Source organism: Vigna radiata, chromosome 6 (genome assembly GCF_000741045.1).
Source record: "Vigna radiata var. radiata cultivar VC1973A chromosome 6, Vradiata_ver6, whole genome shotgun sequence".
Classification (NCBI taxonomy): Eukaryota; Viridiplantae; Streptophyta; class Magnoliopsida; order Fabales; family Fabaceae; genus Vigna; species Vigna radiata.
In genome coordinates this window covers 16,648,341-16,669,696 of record NC_028356.1, presented here as the reverse complement: position 1 = coordinate 16,669,696, position 21,356 = coordinate 16,648,341, and the positions used below count along the sequence as shown (strand labels likewise).

Here is a 21,356-nt window from a genome sequence, read left to right as displayed (position 1 = left end):
CTCTCTCTCTCTCTCTCTCTCTCTCTCTCTCTCTCTCTCTCTCTATATATATATATATATATATATATATATGAAACAAGATGAGACAAGAAAAATTAAATAATAAGAATCAATTGAAAAACAAAATAAAATTTAGGATAAAGTTGTTCCAACAAAGTTCTCATTGGGAATTTTTTTAACATCGGGTGGCAGTTTTTGATTGGTTTTTTTATTTTTTTTAAGGTTTAATGTTTTTGGTAGGTTTTTTTTTTCATAATTTTAAATAGGTTTTTTACTTATTCTTGTCTTGATTGGATCTTTATTTTTAAAAAATTGAAACAAATAGAGTCATGTCGTTAAATTGGACTCAACGATCGTTAGACTCTTATGTTTAGGATGCTGATGATGTTATTTTAATGATGTGGTATATTTATAATGTAATTAGATGATTGACATGTAAATTCATACTTGAATTAAAAAATTGGGGAAATTTTAATTGAAATCAATCTCTTTCTTCGAATTAACATTTGTGAAAAAAAAATTGAAGAAAACTATGTAGAATTAATGGATAATGATATCCTGTTCTTCTTCAACATGTAATAGGTGGTGGAAACACTGCCACTACGATGGTGGAAATCACTGCAATAACGATAACGCCCTCACTTCCTACTCTGATGACATTGGTGGCGTTGCTACCTCCTCCCATACACACCATGGGTTCGACCTGAACCTTCCGGCGCTGCTCACAGAGTTCTCCCGTTCGAAGTTGAGTTCACGGTGGACACTCAAAATGTGCTCGAGGAAGTTGCAATATCGACATCGGAATAGTGGTCGCTCCTTCATAGTGCCATATAGATTAATTACTATGTGATTTATGTCATGCAATCTACAGTAGGTTGTGTTGTGTACATCGTTGTTATTCAACCTTTTTATAAAAATAATGAGGAGGAAACAAATTTTTTTATGTTTCTTTGTGTTATTCAATTAATTGTTGATTTGATACATAGATTGGGGTGCACTTTGAGAATGGGGTAAATATGGACTAAATTTTGTTGTTGTTGTTGTTTCTTTTTTGCCCAAAGTATGGTCAATTCTTATAATTTGAAAACCCTAAAACGTAAAATTGGGAATTTTGATTGATTATTGTTTACTAAGAAGGATAAAATTAGGAATTTCAATATAGATTTTTTTTTGCCAAAAATTTGTAGCCAAAAATCTCTTGGCATGTCACCCTATATTTCGTAGTAAAATTGTTTGGAATTTTTACGACAAAAATCACGACGTGTGCTTCCACACCAAAACTCCAGTTTGAAGTTGTTACGTCTAGTTGAGACAATGGTCTTCCAGTTATGAACACAATCTTTATGTCAAGAGACACCAATTTTCTATATAGTTTCAAACTCCTATGCAGTCTTTAGGAACACTCGAGAATTCGATGATGTTATGTGCTTCCACACCAAGCATCCAACTTTGGCACGACACCAAACCCATATTTCATTCAGAGTGGGAAAACTTGGAAGTTTACGCAGGCACACAGGTTGTGAAAATGGGGTAACAACATCGACACTCGAGTAGGACACCTAAAGGGGCAAGGGGCAAATTGAAGCTCGAGTAGGACACCTAAAAGAACAAATGGATTATATACGCAGTCACTTCAATCAACAAGGACCGTCTTTGATTTGATAATATTGTCTTTCTTACTTTGTAATGCTTTTTTATTAATGAATGAAGTACTTTTTTTTTATTAATGTAATTTTTTTAATATTGTAATGATTTTTTATTAATGAATGAATTACCTTTTTTGATTTCTTATTTATTATGATTTCTTATTTGTTATGTTAAATCCTTCGATAAGGAATGAATGGATTATAACATAATGAGTTAATTGAACTAAACCACCTACCTGGGCTTTGACCTCAACAATTGAATGAATTAAGGTGTCTTTTGATGCATTAAACACCACCAATGATACTCACTAATCCAAGGAAAAAATTAAAAAATCACTCAAAAACAAAGTTTAGGCAATCTTGTGGAGGCTGGTTATCCTAGTTGGGGAGTCACGTTCAACTTTCTTTACAACTCCCCAAAATGCCTCTGGTAATCGATTACATGGTCCTGGTAATTGATTACGAGAGGCATTTTGGGGAGTTGTAGAGAAAGTTGAACGTGACTCCCTAGCCAGAAGAACTAGGCTCCCTAGGGTTGCCTGGACTTCTTTTTGAGTGATTTTTTCAATTTTTTTTTTACTTGGATGAGTGAGTTTCCTCATCATTGGTGGTGTTTAGTGCATAATTTGGGCACCAATGCTTATGGTTTTGACCCACCTTTGTTCAAACCACTTATATGGGCTTTGGCCACCAATATTGAATGAACTAAGATGTCTTTTGGGGCACTAAACACCACAAATGATGAGGAAACTCATTCATCCAAAGACTAAACACCATCAATGATGAGGAAACTCACTCGTCCATGAAAAAAAATTGAAAAAATGACTCAAAAACAAAGTCCAGGCAACCTTAGAGAGCTCAACTCTCCTAGTTCGGGAGTCACGTTCAACTTTTTATACAACTCCCCAAAATATCTCTGGTAATCGATTAAAGGGTCCTGGTAATCGATTGCCAGAGACATTTTAGGGGGATGTAAAAAAAGTTTAACGTGATTCCCTAACCAGGAGAATTAAGCTCCCCAAGGTTGCTTGGACTTTGTTTTTGAGTGAACTTTTCATGTTTTTTTTCCTTGGATGAGTGAGTTTCCTCATCAAGACTTCAAATCACATTGCACATTAACATTTTACTCAATGACAATGCTGATTCGAAATATCTTGATATATATTGACACTGCTAATAATTATTGCAATCAATTTTCATTTAGTTAACTTTATAATGATCTTCATTTAGTATTGTCAACCTCATTTAAAAAAAAACATTTAATACATATATCATTGCCTTTTGGGACCATATCCAGCGTAGGAATTCCTTAGTGCACGATTCTTGTAATGTACGCGTTGTCCTTCCTTCATGCGCTTGTACACATCCATTTCCTTAAATTTTACAATTTTCTCTCCAAACCAAAATCCACCCCTCGAGTCAACCCATCTAACACATACCTCATTCAAGACACTTCTACCAATCTTAACATTGTCATGCAAATCTAAAAACCAACCAAATGGTGTCTTTTGAGTAAAGCTTTTCTACACTAGAGTCATTCTTCCTTTCTAAGCACAAATTAACTTTGTCTTGGAAGAATGTCGCACACACAGCTGCATCAAAAATAAACCTATCATGTCATAAAAATGCAAAAATGAAATAATGAAAGAGAAAACACCAAAAAGGAAAACATAAACAAAAAAAGGTAAAAAGGGAAAGGGTCAAGCGAAAAGGCAAAAAAACGGAAAATGGGAAAAGGGAAAGGGAAAACACGAAATGGAAAGGAAAATAGAAAAAAGGGATAGCACACATACCTTACTCTCATCAAAGAAGTCAAAGAGTATTCCATTTTGCAACCCACACCCAAATAAGCGAAAAGGGGAGACATGCCTCACTGGTGAATGTGAAATCGAAAAAAATAATCTGCCCCAACGAAGGAGGCTACGTCTTGACGTCGATGTTGATGGAAGAAACGAGAAATGGATCGCCGAAGGTTGATTCGCCAAAGAAGATGATGGTCTGAGAATGAAGAGATAATAGAGAAACGAGAAGGAGAGAGAACCAAAATAAAATTAGAAACGGAAATGTAAATTTCTCTGGTAATCGATTACCAGAGACATTTTAGGGGGCTGTACAAAAAGTTGAACGTGATTCACCAACCAGGAGAATTAAGCTCCCTAAGGTTGCTTGGACTTTGGTTTTGAGTGAATTTTTCATGTTTTTTTTTCCTTGGATGAGTGAGTTTCCTCATCAAGACTTCAAATCACATTGCACATTAACTTTTTACTCAATGACAATGCTGATTCGAAATATCTTGATATATATTGGCACTGCTAATAATTATTGCAATCAATTTTCCTTTAGTTAACTTTATAATGATCTTCATTTAGTATTGTCAACCTCATTTAAAAAAAACATTTAATACATATATCATTTCCTTTTGGGACCATATCCAGCGTAGGAATTTCTTAGTGCACGACTCTTGTAATGTATGCGTTGTCCTTCCTTCATGCGCTTGTACACGTCCATTTCCTTAAATTTTACAATTTTCTCTCCAAAACAAAATCCACCCCTCGAGTCAACCCATCTAACACATACCTCATTTAAGACACTCCTACCAATCTTAACATTGTCATGCAAATCTAAAAACCAACTAAATGGTGTCTTTTGAATAAAGCTTCTCTACTCCGTTGTTATTCTTCTTTTCTAAGCACAAATTAACTTTGTCTTGGAAGAATGTCGCATACACAGCTGCATCAAAAATAAACCTATCACATCATAACAATGCAAAAATGAAATAATGAAGGAGAAAACACCAAAAAGGAAAACATAAACAAAAAAGGGGAAAAAGGGAAAGGGTCAAGCGGAAAGGGAAATAAACGGAAAATGGGAAAAAGGAAAGGGAAAAGAGGAAATGGAAAGGAAAATAGACAAAGGGGATAGTAGACATACCTTGCTCTCATCAACGAAGTAACCAGAGTATTCCATTTTGCAACCCACACCCAAATAAGCGACAAGGGGAGACATGCCTCGTCGGTGAACGTGAAATCAATAAAATAATCTGCCCCAACGAAGGATGCTACGTCTTGACGTCAATGTTGATGGAAGAAACGAGAAATGGATCGCCGAAGGTTTATTCGCCAAAGAAGATGATGGTCCGAGAAAGAAGAGATAATAGAGAAACGAGAAGGAGAGAGAACAAAAATAAAATTAAAATGTCTCTAGTAATCGATTACCAGAGACATTTTAGGGGGTTGTACAAAAAGTTGAACGTGATTCCCCAACCAGGAGAATTAAACTCCCCAAGGTTGCTTGGACTTTGTTTTTGAGTGAATTTTTCATGTTTTTTTTTCCTTGGATGAGTGAGTTTCCTCATCAAGACTTCAAATCACATTGCACATTAACTTTTTACTCAATGACAATGCTTATTCGAAATATCTTGATATATATTGGCATTTCCAATAATTATTGCAATCAATTTTCATTTAGTTAACTTTATAATGATCTTCATTTAGTATTGTCAACCTCATTTAAAAAAAACATTTAATACACATATCATTGCCTTTTTGGACCATATCCAGTGTAGGAAGTTCTTAGTGCACGACTCTTGTAATGTACGCATTGTCCTTCCTTCATGCGCTTGTACACGTCCATTTCCTTAAACTTTACAATTTTCTCTCCAAAAGAAAATCCACCCCTCGAGTCAACCTATCTAACACATACCTCATTCAAGACACTCCTACCAATCTTAACATTGTCATGCAAATCTAAAAACCAACCAAATGGTGTCTTTTAATATAGCTTCTCTACTCCGGAGTCATTCTTCTTTTCTAAGCAGAAATTAACTTTGTCTTGGAAGAATTTTGGACACACAATTGCATCAAAAATAAACCTATCATGTCATAACAATGCAAAAATGAAATAATGAAAGAGAAAACACCAAAAAGAAAAACATAAACAAAAAAAGAGAAAAAGGGAAAGGATCAAGCGAAAAGGGAAAATGGGAAAAGGGAAAGGGAAAACACGAAATGGAAAGGAAAATAGAAAAAGGGAATAGCAGACATACCTTGCTTTCATCAACGAAGTCACCAGAGTATTCCATTTTGCAACCTACACCCAAATAAGCGAAAAGGAGAGACATGCCTCACTGGTAAACGTGAAATCGAAAAAAATAATCTGCACCAACGAAGGAGGCTACATCTTGACGTCAATGTTGATTGAAGAAACGAGAAATGGATCGCCAAAGGTTGATTCGCCAAAGAAGATGATGGTCAGAGAAAAGAGATAATAGGAGAGAGAACGGAAATAAAATTAAAAACGAAAAAGTATTTTGAAAACTAAATTGAAAATATGTCTTTCTTCGTCAATATTTCAAATTAAAAAAAAAATTAAACGGTCCAATAAAATTTTGAGACGTAATTGTTGTAAAAAAGTTGTTAACATGATCCTAAAGTTTAATTCTCAATATGAAAAAAAAAATATATTCAATTAAAAATGCCAAAACTTACGTTGATATTGAAACTTAATTAAGCCTATAAAATATATTGAATTTAAACTTAATTAAGTTTAAATTAAGATACTTTTAATTGAATTTATGTTAATGTTTTTTTATTATTATTGAGAAGTCAAAAGTTAAATATTTTTCAGTTATGTTCTATATATATATATTTAATCGAGTGACATGAATGTTATCATATATTGTTTTTACGTGTTAATGAATGTAAAGTTATTTGATTAACATACAAATAATATTACTTGTTAAATAATAAAGTTACCTTCCTTGTTTATGATCTTCACATAACTTATAACCGCCAAAGGACTATCTGGTTGTCATATTCATGGGATCTTTTCTTGATCATTAAGTTTTTTTATAAAAGCAATAAAAATTATTTATTATTTTAGATTAATTACAATATCATTTTATATTATTTATAAAATATCATATATATGTAGGAAAAAAAAATAATATAACACAACATTTCCCTCCATCACTAAAAAGAATATTAAATCATAAGGAATGATTTAAAAAATATAAAAATAATAAATACTTAATAAACTAAAAAAATTAATGGAAAGTGATTAAACTATATAAATTTATGAGAAATCAAACTTAATTAAACCTTATATAAGTATGACACGATGCTTACTAATAAGTTTTTTATTTATTTTTAAAGTAATGTTCTTTATTAGTGCAATAAATCAACTTAAAAGAAAAGAATAATAAAACGGTAGAACGGAACACAGAAGACAGATTGCATTACTCATCTTCAAACTTTACCTTTTTATCCTTTGAACCCGAACCCGACCCGATCAACTTGGTTTTATCCATCAATAATCCTAGGATGAATACGTGTCGATTTTCTGCGGATGTGGCCTTTTTGACATCCTTAAGCATTTTGTAAGAAAAAGAAATCATAAAAGTAAGATTGAGTTGTGTTTCTTACAACTTTTTGTTTTCATCTTTTTTTTTTCTGTCTTTGATTTTTCTTAATAATAAAAAAACTTATGAGAAAAGCAAGATCGAGACTCACACGCTTTTCTATTAATTATAGGAAAAACTATAATGTCTTTTGTTCTAAAATTTAATGCAAGAATAATTTTTGTTCTAAACTAATTTCATAGTTGAAGATAAACTCAAATTTCAGATTACTTCATTGGGTTGACAATGAATAATAGCTTTGTGGAAAGAAAGACTAAATCAAATGGCCTTTATGACATGTTTGAATGATAAACATCCACCACATTTTAGATTCTTTACCACAAATCATGAAGAAGTTTTGCCAACTCAACATTTCACCATGTACGAAAAGAAAAACAAGAATACACATAGCTCTTCTAACTTAATTCAAAGACCTTCATATGATATGTCCCACAATATTTATTTCATGCCATCCTTTCTAGATTGCAACTTCTACTAATAATTTCCTTCAATGTTGGGATTTAAATAACCTATAATGATGACACCTCATATTGGAACAAGTTTTTGTTAATGTTATTCTTTGCATTTCATCAATCACCCATTAAAAATTACGAACCAATAATTCCATTTCAAGTCCAAAACCAATAATACAATAATTGTAATAAATATGCTAATAATAATAGCAACATTAATAAAGAAAAATATATAAAGTTCATTTGGGAAAGAGTGATCTTCTCTAAGTTTCTATTTATAAGATTATTTCTTCTTCAAAAATAATATTTTGACATGACATTTTCTTTTACATTCAAGTAATACAGTGAGTTGACCTGTTTTCAATATTTATTAAAAACAAAAAATTAATTTTAGAAGAAAAAAACTTGAAAAATATCGTGTCATTTAAATGTGTTTGTCACCTGAATGTGTTAACATATCACTCATCTTTCTTCTTGTATCTTAAAAATGTAACGTAAACCTATACTTTCATATACTTAAAAATTCTAAATTTACTCTATATTCAGGATAGTATACATTCTAAACTACAAATTTACATTTTAAAATGTATTTTATAATACACAATACTAAATTTGAATTTTTTATATTTTATATTATACATTTTAAAATATAAATAAAATATATATTTTAAATTATACAATACCAAATATTTAAAAAATACATTTATATTTTAAAATAAAAAATTTATATTTTCAAAATGCATATTTTGAAATAGAAAATAAAAATAGAAACAGAATGCAGAGAGCGAGATCGGAGAAGAAAATGGTATCATCGTTGTTCAATGGAAGTGGTGAAGAAAGAAGGTGAGGGTAAATAGGACATTTTATAATTCTATGGAGGTGGAGGAAGAAGGTGTGAAAGATAAATGGAAAAATATGTTAAAGAAGAAGGTGTCTGCATTAAGTTATGGAGTTGTTAACATTGTAGTAATGATGATGATAACATAAGATGAAACATAGGAGTTTTAGTAGTGAGGAAGATTGATTTTTGTGGCATACGGAAATGTTTGTTCTATAGAGTGTTTGTAAGAAAGTGAAATTGGATGAGAAGCCTGACAGACTTGTAAAGTTCGCCCTTGCGGTTGCGCAAACGAACTGCACGAATGCCTTGTCTGAGTTGAGAGACAGGTAAACATGTTTGTCCGCCAAAATCACCGCTTCCAGAAAAGTCACGCTCAACAACTTTGATGTATAGAAGAGCCAATTCAGGAGTACTCAATGGGAAACTGAACTCTTCATTCCACACTGGTACCCAATCATCTTCAATTGTTCTTGTGTATTTCATATCTCTATCAGCGGGAACTCCATGAATGCCGATCTGCACATACATACACCATCATCAATTTTCAATAGAGGTGTCAAAATCGGTCATAACCTACTGGCTAACCCGATCCACCACGGTTTTGGGTCGGATTAGGTTTGAAAAAACTGTATGTTTTTTGTACGTAGGTCAGATTTCAACCTGACTTATACTAGTTGAACCCGTAAGAGGTCGGATTAACTCATCAACCCACTTACCTAATTTTATTTTATTAAAATTTAATTTTAATTTTATAAAAAAAATATTTATTATATTTTTTGTTTGAAATAATTATTTAAGTTTCCTATTTTCAAAATTAATTAGACGAGAGTAAAATTTAGAAGTGAAATTTGTTTAGATTTAAATTATAAAAGATTTATAATTTTTTTTATTTTAAAAAAAATTGTATTTAAGTGAGTCAACCTGTTTACCCACCATTCCGTGACGGGTCGGGTCGAGTTTAAATTTTTCTGACTTACTAATAAATGAGCCGGATTGGATTGACTCACTAAATGACCAACTCGTTGTGGGCTAAGCCAGGTCGAACCGAATTATCCGTTTTGACAGTTCTAATTTTCAATACCTATTAATCAAATTTAAATATATACGTTTTAAATATTTATAACCCTTTCAATTTGGTATTTCAAGATCTTGGTCACAATTTACTAAATTAAAAAGATCAAAATGATTTTTTTTTTTTAATTAATGTGTTGTACAATGAGTTCACTCCTCCTACATAATGATAGAATATTAAACTTTAAATATTAATTTTGTTGATGAAAAGTATTACCTGTACACGGAAGTCAGGAGGAGAATAAAAGTCAAAATGCGTTGGGCTGAAATCTGAACGCCACCCATCACCCATGTATACCAAAACCTGCTTTATCAAATTTAATTGGATAAAACTCATTTAAACAAAAAAAAACATAGCATTTTTCTTTCTACACCCCTAATATAATATGTTTTCTTCTTTACCTGAAGAGTTGTTTGGACTGGCCGAAACGCTTTTGGATCAAAAATATCGTTGACATTCAATAATATGTTTGGTTTTTTAACATAACCACAACCACCATTGGCTCTGAACATTCCTTCCATGTACCTAAGATAATGCCTTCCTCCCTTAAACAAAACAACACAAGTTGCAAGCCAATATCAAACCCTATTATTTCAGTTCATAATTCTAAGTAATTGAAAGTAGAAACCCACTTTCTTAGCATTGTAATTTATGCCACTGTCAAAATTATGGTGCATGCATACATATATACACAATAACAATATCAAGAGTACTACTTTCTATCTAATGCCATTTTAGACTATTATCTCCTTTAAACCTCATAATTGCTACAAGCTTTTTTCATTTTCAATTGTCAAATAAGTTGTTCTTTTAAATGTTATATATTTTATAAAAAAATTGTTTATTTTATGGAAGTTAAGAAAAATGAAAGTCCAACCTGCATATTAAATGCTACCATTTGAGCTCCATGCATCCATCCAATCATGGGATCGTAATTAGACGAATCAAGACGAGTTCCTTTTGGATATATTCTAAGCAAATTTCTTTGGGTGAATCTACATGATAGAACAATATCATTAGTTGTATTAATGAATATTATAAAAGAAAATATTGTTCTTTCAAAATATAAGATGTCATTATGAAAAAACTTATTAAGAGTGACAAACGTTGGAAGTCTCATGTCTACTAGTGGTAAAGTATATATGTGGATGAAAACCTTACCTTAAAAGTCAAATTTGTGGGATTGAATTAGACTTAAAATCTACTTTTTAACATGGTATCAAAACCATGAGTTAGATTCTATCTTAGCAAGATTTGTGTTTGTTGGACATATCATTTCATTTACTATTGGGCACTATCGAACTATCCATTAATTTCTAGTCTTGTACTCAAGATGTGTATAACTTAACGTGAGGGGTGTGTGTTGGAAGTTTCACATTGATTAGTGATTAGACTAATTTAGAGTATATATATGGATGTTAACCTTACCTTACAAGTTAGTTTCGTGAGATTGAATTAGGCTTAAAATTTACTTTTTAATAATAAATTAAACATTTTAAAGACTTATTTAGTTGAAAACGGTTCATCAAACTTTTCTTAGAAAACAAATTTTTGACTAAAACTTGTGAAAAACTAACATATTGATGAGAGTTGTCTACATGTCTACTGAGAGGAAAAACTAGTTAAATTTTAAGCTAAGAAAAAGACATGTATGATCTTAGATAAAAAAGATGTTGAAGTCAATTGACTACCTTTAATACAATTTTGATGTGAAAAGGTGATATTTTTGGCATGAAACGAATATTATAATCATTTTACTACTTTATAGTATAAATGGTATAAACATAAGCCATATGTTTTGATCTCATAAAAGGCTTTATAAAATTTATAGAATTGTATCATAATTTGAAAAGGAGGTTTAATGTTTTATAATAAAGTTAAGCAAGTTGTTCTTAAGTTATGTTTTTGGCATCAAGAGGAAGAGATTATGAAACGTTTATATTTTAATTCCACTTTCTATCATTTTATTAGGTTTTTGTATACGAGTTAAATTATAAGAAAATTATTAAATAATTAATTTTTATTGTCATATTTTGGCCAAAGACTTTTTTTGTTGTTATCTATTGTCATGTTAGGCAACAATTTCTCATTATTGCTTATTGTCATATTTTAAGCTACTATTTTGAAAATTTGTGGCCTAAACAAAAATAAAAAATCATTGTTTATAATATAATTATTGACCTTAGACCACAACCAGAATTTCATTGCCCATTCATTGGCTAATTTAGGCAACAATTTTTTGGCTTTAGGCTACCATTTTTCACTATTGTCTAAAGTAATTTTTGTTGTAGTGTAATTTAGGAGAAAAAAATTATTAGTTATTATATCAACTAAGTTAGACATTAATTTAAAAACTAAACATTATTGATATTTAAAATAAACTTTATTGTTAATAAGAACTTATAATTCATATCTGAATTAGAGTTTAAATTGGTCTCTAACATCAACTACTAGTATTTTAACTACTTACTAATTTCAAAAAGAGAAATTGTTCACCTGACAATGTCAGTTCCATGATTTTTGGCAATATCTTCAAGCTCTTGCTCGCTCAAGCTTAAGCGTCTGACTTGGTTATGATTAATCAAACAATTTTTTAACTTACCTTTAGGTTTCCCTGCACGAATAGAAATCAAATCCCTATATTCAGGAGTATCATCCTCATCATCATCCTCATCTTCATCATCCTAATCTCAACAATGCAACATAAAAAATCTGGTTATAACAAGATTACAACTACCACATCTTTGATTGAGTCTTTTATTATTACATTTCATCAATACAACATGATCTATATATTAACACTTATTATGTCCTCTTTATGCTTTTAAATTTGAAACTTTCTTTTCTTAACATAGCCTAAGCCAAAACTATTTATCATATTTAACTCCAATTTGTTTAAAAAATTTATTAAATAAATCTGACCTTGTAATTGGGTCTAGATTTGTCACGATATTCCTCAAGCCTATGTGGTGCTTCCTCTAGTATCCTTTGGTCTTGACTTTCATAAGACTCTGGTGGTTTAGTTGAAATCAAAATTTTTTTCTTCAATCTTTCTGGAGAAGGAAATTCCCTCATTTGGTGTGGATTTTCAGGGTAAAATAACATATCTCCAAATGTGTCAACGAGCATCTGTAAATATGTTCATTTCCACTAAAAATGTTATTAGGTTTTTCAAAGCATGATAGTGAGACCTAACTTAAATGTCATGCAACATGAGTTAGAAAAACCTTAGCCACTTTGCCTTGAAGAGATGGTGTGATATGGTCTTCAAAAGTTATAACAACGGGATATGGAGAGGCGAAAAATGCATAGTCCTTAATGGCAAGAAGACAAGCTCTAAGTTTCACTGAAGAAGTAAGAGTCCTACACTTTTTAAGAAAATCAATTAGTTTCATATATAATAACATTAAGAGTTGCAAATGCATGTGAAACAAAGTCTAGACATATACATATATACTTAGGTAGGACCAAAATATATGATTTATTAGGTCAATGGTTTGATAATCAATGCCAATGTAATTATAATTAAAGTCTTGCTTCAAAATATATAATGTGTTGTTCAATTTCGCATGATTTTGAATTATTCATGTGTAAGAAATCTAAAATATAAGTTGAAAAGTTTAACTTAAAAGTAAGAAAATTGACTAATATATAAGAAAAAATGACCAACAATAACTAAGTCTTCTGATTTTTGAGTTAAAAATGGTGTTATGGTCTCTTATATGAACTACTAATATCTTAAAAGTGACAATTCTTTTTAGTCTACGTAGCAACAAAATTTCAGCACCACTCTCAAATTTTCTCTTTTTGTGTCAAATGAATAAATTTAAAATAATTTCAACCAACTTATTATTTTAGAAATTTTTATTTAGATTTGATTATGATACATAATAATATTTATTAATAAATAGTTAATTATTTTGTTTTGTGTGAAAAACAAATTAATTTATTTTGTTAAATTTAATTTTGTTTTTGTAAAAATATTAATTAATTCATTAATTATATATAATAATATTTTACTTAAAAAGTAATTACATATCATTTAAGTAAATTCATAACAATAAAAATTAAATAACTTTGAGAAATATAATATGCTTTAAGAAATTGATATTTATTATTTTTTCTTCTAAATCATTTTTAAATTTAATTATTGGAATAACATTATCACTTTGATAAAATTGACCTTTTCATGTTAATGTATTATTTTTTTTTAGTATATTCAATTAATTGTTTACATATTTAGGAAACTATGTCTTACTCCTAGTTGTCATACTCAATCAAAATATGTATTATTAGGTTTCCCTACTTACTGATGTGAAAAGACTACAAAAAGTTTGATTCAAAAAATAGTAACATTACATTGGAGTGCTTTCACGAATTTCTATATATTCATATATATTGTTAAAGGGTTACCCATAAGTCAATATTCAAACAAGAACGATGGACTTCTACAAAGGTGATAAACATTTTCTTTGCATTGGATCCCGTTATGAGACAATCATTGTGATTAACAAGACCCTTTATAATTAATTCTTAGAAATACATACTTCTACATATGAAATTAAGTTTTTTTGTGCATAAACTTCTTAAAAAAAAATCACTAAATAATCAATCATGACCTTGCTCGTAATTTCAATCAATGTACCACCTTTCTTCTTTGTTTGTCACTAATAATGTTGTTGACTTGTTGGTACTTAAGTATCAACCTAACCACTTTTTTGGTTAATTTTATCTTTGAGTTCTTCTTTTATGGGTTGATCCAACATTATATCTAAATAAATGTTTACAAAATTCATTGTATGAAAAATGGAATAGAAAGAATAATATTGTGAAATGTTACATGAAGATGCGATAATTTGATAACATTACAAAGTTAGAAAATGACCATTTTTTTTATAATGGTTAGTTTTACAATGAATAAATTTTGCAACAACTATTACATTTAAATACATCTTTGTTTCTACCTAATGTAGTTAAAATATTTTTCATGGTCTTGATGTTGCTTTTGAGATATGTTAGGCATGTCTTTCATGGGATATCATACTCTTAACACATTTTTATATAACTTTTTTTAACTCATATTTGGTGTTTTTCCCTTTCATTGTACTTTTTATTCATGATAAACATATCATTATGTGGACTAACGTTTCCACTTACTTTTCCATTTCTCTTTATTTTAGGGCCTTTTTGTTTTATAGGTGAGAGAAGTTGGTGAAGATGTGCCATATTCATCAACTTCAATTGATGTTAATAGTTTAGAAGATTATGTATGTATGCAATTGAAGAATAAGTCTAAGATCTTTTTAAAGAATTATCCATAAATGTTAAGGGTCATATTGGTTCACCTCACAATTATAACTAAATAATTTCAAGTTCGATGCTTCTTTCCTATGGACTCTTCTGTGTTAATGCTATATATGTGTTAACTTTTGATTCACTATTATTTTTTGATTGATGACTTTTTTATAGCATACTTTAAACTTTTGAACTATAGGATGAAATTTGCTTTATCGAGATTTATGTTGATTCATTGTCTTCTTTATAAACATGTCATGCTTATCCAATGACATTAGCCTTAACCCCTAAACTCCGTTTATGGATTCACCACTTCTCCCGTTTCTCCCTTGTAGAGTCAATGTTGGTGTACTTCTTTTTAAAGGAGGGTAAAATTGTTCTATATCATTTGTTTGGGTACAAGGTGAAAGTGATGTAACACGTGAGTAGGAGGAAGAAAAGCTCGCTTACATTTTCTCGTGACACGTGAAGGATGAACTCTAGTGACTTTAAATGGAAATTAGGCATTAAAATTAACTTAGTTTGAGTATATTATTTTTATAGACAATAATTTTACTTTGTGAAAAATTGATTCACCTAAGTTGTTGTTATTCTTATAATTAACAATATAATTTTTAAACTCACATTTTGCTTTTTCTCCAAGCCTTACTAATTACCAATTATGGCAAACTAATGACTATTAACAACAAAACTCCTTACCATTATACTAAAAAACAGAAAAAAAAAATGGCTAACACATTAACTATCCTAACATATTAACCGTCCATAAAACTTTAACGGCTAACACATAAGTTTATTCGAACCCAACAAAATTTCCCTATAAACTTAAATGATTTCTTTATCATTTATCCTGATTTTCAACATGCATTATTTTTTTTTTTCATTTGTTGATTGGTTACTCTTTGACCATGTGAAATCACCTTTGTTTCCCATGCATAGATCACGACAGTTGTTGTAACAACAACTTCTTTAGACCCTGCTACCACCACTGGCCACAATAATTTCAACCCTTTTCTAATTTGTTTATTCTTCCTTATAGTGATTGTCCCACACTTGTTGTGCATCTTGATTCCCACAACAACATTGTTTTGGTTTCTATTTCCACACACTTCATTCTTTGTCACTTCCTCTATGTCATGGTTATTATTCCCGTAACTTAACGTGACCACCTCAAATTTGTTCTTAATAGTAATGTTCTCCAAATTTTATTTACCACGACAAAACTCTTCACTCTTTCTTGAAGCACATAATTAAGCTTTCCCAGTAATGAATCTTGTCATCTTTTTCCTTGAGTTTCTTCGCCATGACCTTTTGTATCACCTTCACTAACATTATTGATTTCCTCACTTATTACTCCTCGAGCTCCATCCACACACTCTTTGTGTGTTGCACGATGAAACAATCGATCCTTGATATCATATCACGCTATAGCCTCACCATGTTTGTCTCTAGGTCCACCACCCTCTCCACGATAACCTCAATTGCCTTTGCTGGCTCAAGCAACTATATCACTTGTCATTGCATCTCCTTAATCTTCTTGCTATTCACCACATCGTCGCTATACAAACAATTGATTTCTGCTATCAGCTTCTTGATCTCCTTCTTCCTTACGACATTCTTATTCCAAAATTCATCATGCTCACGTTGCAACATCATGATCTTTGTTGCCAATCATCTACACTACAATTTGCAACATTATTACCCGTCATGGATGATTTGATGAACAATCCATAAATCGAATTATCTGAGCTATTCAGGTTCCCTACTAAGCTATGCAAGTTGTGTAGATGCCCTACTGAGCTATCTAAGTTGTTTGGATGTCTTGCCAAGTTGTTCATTTTCATGTGTTTGGCACCGAGCTACGTGTTATCAACAACAACACATGTTCCTTTTCAACATCTTTTGTAAGAAGGTTGGTCGTCTCTTCCCTCTTGTTTTCAGATTGATAATCTCTTGCATAGTGTTTGACCCTACCATAATGGACATATTGGTTTGAGTAGCCCTCTTTTGCAAAATGGCCATATTTTCCAAACTTAAAGCACTTAATATTTGAGTTACTCATCTGACCTGCTCTCCACTAACCTCGTCCTCGTCCATGCTAATTTTGTTGGTTGGATTGCTTTTTTTTCTTCATCTTGACAGGGATATCTGCCTCCACAACCATTACTTTTACGTCTTAAGTCTCATCCTCTAGTCTTAGCTCAAGTGATCTGACAAACTCTTTAACCAAGAGCTTTGACATGTCTTAAGACTCCTCAATTGTGAACACCACATTCTCAAAGTCATCGCACACCATGGTTTATACCCAAGCTATATACTTGGATACTCTTTTAGTATACTTCATCTCACCTAAGTGTTTGTGGCCGGATCTATTTCACTATGTTATCCCCCTTGTATACTTTGTCGAGAATGTCTCACCATTCTTTTAAAGATTTTACACTTGTAGTTTTCTCAAAGCCAAACTCATTAATAGCCTTATCCTTCTTACTCATTGCTTTCAACACATTATTTTGGGCATTGGTAAAACCAGTGGTGCGTTCTAGTTTTGTAAAACTATCCTCAACCACCTCTCAATTATCTTCAACACCAAGAAGAGTCCTTGTCTAAAGATTGACCATCTCATTAAAACTTATCAAAGAACATTTTAGACACTCATGTTGTCTAGCTTTAATGCCAATTTGTAGACAACAAATTTACTTTGTGAAAAACTAATTCATCTTTGTTGTTGTTCTTGCAATCAACAACATAATTTATAAACTTACATTTGGTTTTTTTTTTCTCTAGGCCTTACTAACAACTAATTATAACATATTGATTACCATTAACAATAAAACTCTATCGTTGTACTAAAAAATAGATAAAAACAGCTAACACATTGACTATCCATGACACTCCAATAACTAATACATTAACTATTCATAAAACTCAAACTTAATTCCACTCATTCAACTATATTTGAATTAGGATCATGTTGGTTGAACAGTGAGAATGCCACATCAGGTTTCGTTTGAGATAAAGTTTCACTACTACTATCAACTTGGATACTATAAAATTCAATTGATGATTCTTCTTGTTGGAGGTAAATAATGGAGGATCAATGTTAGATGAAAGAGATATTATAGTGATGTGTGAGATGACTTGAAATGGTTAAATCATAACAAATGACAAACATTCTAAAGAACGATTATCCTTCTCTTCATTCTATTATTTCCTGTCAACCATCCTTCCCCTTCTTTCTCTTCTTCGTAATTCACCATGTTCGCCATCAAAGATTGTGACTCACAGACTATGTTAGGGTTCAAGGTGATTTTGTTCCCTTTGTTGTTATCTATTTCATGTTTCCTGCTTTGATAAGTTCTTCTTCATTTGTGTTCATCTATGTGTTTGTCCGTTCTTATTCTTCATTAATAATGAAATAGAATAGTACCTGTACCATAGGGACCGGACGACATATGATAAGTCATCAAGAACGTCTGGTGCAGTCGCGACATCCGCCCACCGGTAACGTGCTAACCCGTCTGTACCAGTCTAATTTTATCGGAATGGATGACTGTCCACTACGCTCGGCGCGGTCACGACATCCTCCCATCGGTAACATGTTAACCTTTTCTGTATCGTTCCAATGTAATGTCCACGACAAGCACGGCCGATCCCGGGTCGACCGTACGGTGACACTTCAAGGACAACATTAAAACAAGATTAAGGTAAAACGTGATTAAGGATATTGGGCCAGTGTTGGGCCGTGATTAAGATTTTCCTAATCACGAGCCCATGGCAAAAAAACTATAAATAGAGGTCAAAGGCATGAGGTGGTTGGTTCATATTTACTGCATATTTATTACTGCTCTTCCTTTATTGAGTGAATAGTGCACTGACTTGATCGTCAGAGGACAGGTGCCCGACCGGACTCACATCAGAAGAGAATCTAAGAACGGAGCGGACAAACCGGATGGAGTAGGTGTAATCGGACGTCCAAATAACAAATTGTGTAGATATTAATGGTAACTCGACTCTACAACCGAAACAATACCTTTGTTTGAAGCAACCGCAAACATTTCTACTACATTTTGTATGCATATATTCACAAATATCTTCTTAAAGTCTCACTCTCCTCCAAAGTCACTATTATAGTGAAGCATGATATAAATATTTATATATATTTAGAGTTAAGCTATCACAATATACTTAATGATTAAAAATAATTTTGTTTTCTTTAGAGTATTATATTTTTTCTACTGGTACTTTTACTATTGTATTACATGTATTTGTACATATCATGGTTATTTTACTTATGTAATATATTATTAATGATATTTATTTTGCTGTTGTTTTAAAATTATTTATGTATATATGATAACAAACAAAAAGAAGTTTAGTTTTTAAAGAAATAAAGGTAGTATTAGTCAAGTCTCACATCTATTGATTAATCTTTTAAAATTAATGTAGCAACAACTATGTGAAAATCCAATGTCAGATCATTGACTTTATTTAATTTCGCATATTTTTCATATTAACAATGACCTATTTAACACCAGCCGCTGATAAAAATACCAAACATAAAAAGAAAATTAAATTGAGCTTTTCATATATTTGAAGCTTTCTTACAAGGTTTCTCATAATGTTTTAAAATTTGTATTTTAAATTCGTGTATAAACTAAATTAAACTTAAAAAATTCTTTTTTATTTTTTTAGAAGTATTTATGGAAAACTCGCCTAAACAAATTTATAAGATTAACCTAACACTAAAATCGCTTTTAGTGTTGAGTTTTTTAAGTTAACACAAGATTTTTATTGACACTATTAAGGTGCTTATTTTATAATACTAATATATTTTCTTTAAGATTTTCATTAACTATATTCAGATGTGAGCATCTAATTATAAAAAAACCTATCAATATTTACCTCATCAAGTTCACAAAATCATTTGAAAAGGGATGGAAAATAAGATATTAAATCATAAAATACTATCAAGCATAGAGACCTAAATGTTTACAATGAAGCTATTGAGGTCTAACTAAATAATTTTAGATCGAGCCTCAAGTAGCAAGGCAATTTTGGTTAAGATAGTAGTGCTTTAGTGCATTAACGTTCCTTCTACAAAAAATAATCACATTTTTTAAAACTCTCTTAGCTGTTAAGCAAAAAGAAAATTCTAAAAGGTAAACTTGAACCATTAATTTTTAGTTTTTGGAACTTGATATATAGGGTATCTTCATATGTGTTTAGTTATAAAGCTAATAATATATTTGACCTTAGAGGAGGACAATGATTGAGTAAACCTTTCTTCAAAAACAATACTATTAGATTTCAACATATCTAACATGTACTTATGTATATGTTACTTTGTTATGACAGAAAAATTAATAAGCAGATATATCGACCAATTAACTACTGAAATCTATATAAATTCATACCCTCCATGATGAACTAACACATCGTCTCCTCTGGAATTTGGCCATAAATCTAGCTCAATTACTCTAACTCCTTTCTTCAATGCTTTTATTATCGCAGAAGTACTGCTAGCACTGCTAAGTTGATTTCCAGTTAAGTAGGAGTTGTGACCTGTGTACAAGAAATAATGAGCCAAAGGAGCATTCATGTCATGGTGCACCTGCAGATCAAAACCACACCAAAAATACATGATTAACTGCACGAAAAATTTGCTCAACAAAACAATAAATATTATTAAGATAGTTTTGGGATAACTCTTATATCAGTATGAGAAGGAGACATTAAATATTATATAAGAAATGTTAAGTAATTGAGTAAGCTTTTTCCAGTGGTGAAAGAGATGTAGAAAACCTCAGCAAGGGGGCCATTAAGGTCACTCAAGAGATAACGGAAGAAGGCATCAATATGAAAGCCTCTCCTTTGAAATATGTTGAGATGCTTGAGGCTGTCAAAAATGGCTTGAGCATGTGTGGTGACAGCTTCATTTTCTCCCTGAAATTCAACTAAGAAATTGCACATATCATCCATGCTCATGATGCCATCATGTGAATACTCTTCAAAAACAGTGTTGATTTCGTCAGGGGGTTCAACCACTTTGAGCCTAAACATTCTCCTGAAACAGAAACAGACTTTGAAGTGCTGTTTAGAGGTTCTATGAGAAGGGTGTCTAGTTGTGGTGGCCATTGTTGTTTTGGATAATGTCAAATGAGGGGGAGACACACTGAGATAATGGACAGAAAAGAGAAAGGTGTATCAGCTTTTGAAAATGACTGGGAATGTCTTGGAGCCTAAGTTTGAATTTATACTCATACAATGTTCATAAGGAACATGTACAAAACACTTTAAATAGATTGTTTTTCTTAACTTTATCTCTGTAAAGAAGAAAGAGATTACTTTATTTTATGCTTTGTGCTTTCTTTTACTATACATTTCAATAATACACATCTCGGCCTAGCTCTCAATAAACTTATCAAACGTTAGGAATATTCACAGGGATGTGGGGTAAAGATATCTATTACAAAAACCAAAATGATGTAGTGAGAACTAGCTTTTTTCTGGAATATCAAATAACTGGGATTTTAATGATCAAATATTAAATTAAGTTATTTAAAAAAAATGTTAATAAAAAGCTGGATTCAATAAAAAAAAATTAAATTAACTTAATATTATAAATTAGGTT

The 21,356-nt window shown here is 31.1% G+C and overlaps 1 protein-coding gene across 1 annotated transcript; it reads right to left on the bottom strand.

Moving 5' to 3' along the window:
• Positions 1 to 8,306: 8,306 nt before the first annotated feature.
• On the bottom strand, positions 8,307 to 21,035 carry LOC106764143 (phosphoinositide phospholipase C 2). The gene is made up of 9 exons (XM_014648375.2): positions 20,528 to 21,035; positions 20,140 to 20,336; positions 12,658 to 12,793; positions 12,353 to 12,559; positions 11,927 to 12,114; positions 10,308 to 10,425; positions 9,832 to 9,975; positions 9,647 to 9,733; positions 8,307 to 8,874 (listed from the first exon to the last, which is right to left on the bottom strand). The coding sequence occupies exons 1-9, from the start codon at positions 20,858 to 20,860 to the stop codon at positions 8,569 to 8,571; spliced, it is 1,716 nt and encodes a 571-aa protein (XP_014503861.1). The 5' UTR covers positions 20,861 to 21,035; the 3' UTR covers positions 8,307 to 8,568.
• Between the last annotated feature and the right edge of the window lie 321 nt (positions 21,036 to 21,356).

Bases quoted from the DNA above. Each gene is read 5' to 3' on its own strand.
- LOC106764143 (XM_014648375.2), bottom strand. From the start codon at position 20,860: ATGGCCACCACAACTAGACACCCTTCTCATAGAACCTCTAAACAGCAC. The intron at 20,337-20,527 runs GTTTTCTACATC...TTTGATCTGCAG, and splicing joins TTAATGGCCCCCTTGCTGAG to GTGCACCATGACATGAATGC. The intron at 9,734-9,831 runs GTAAAGAAGAAA...TTGATAAAGCAG, and splicing joins CAGTCCAAACAACTCTTCAG to GTTTTGGTATACATGGGTGA.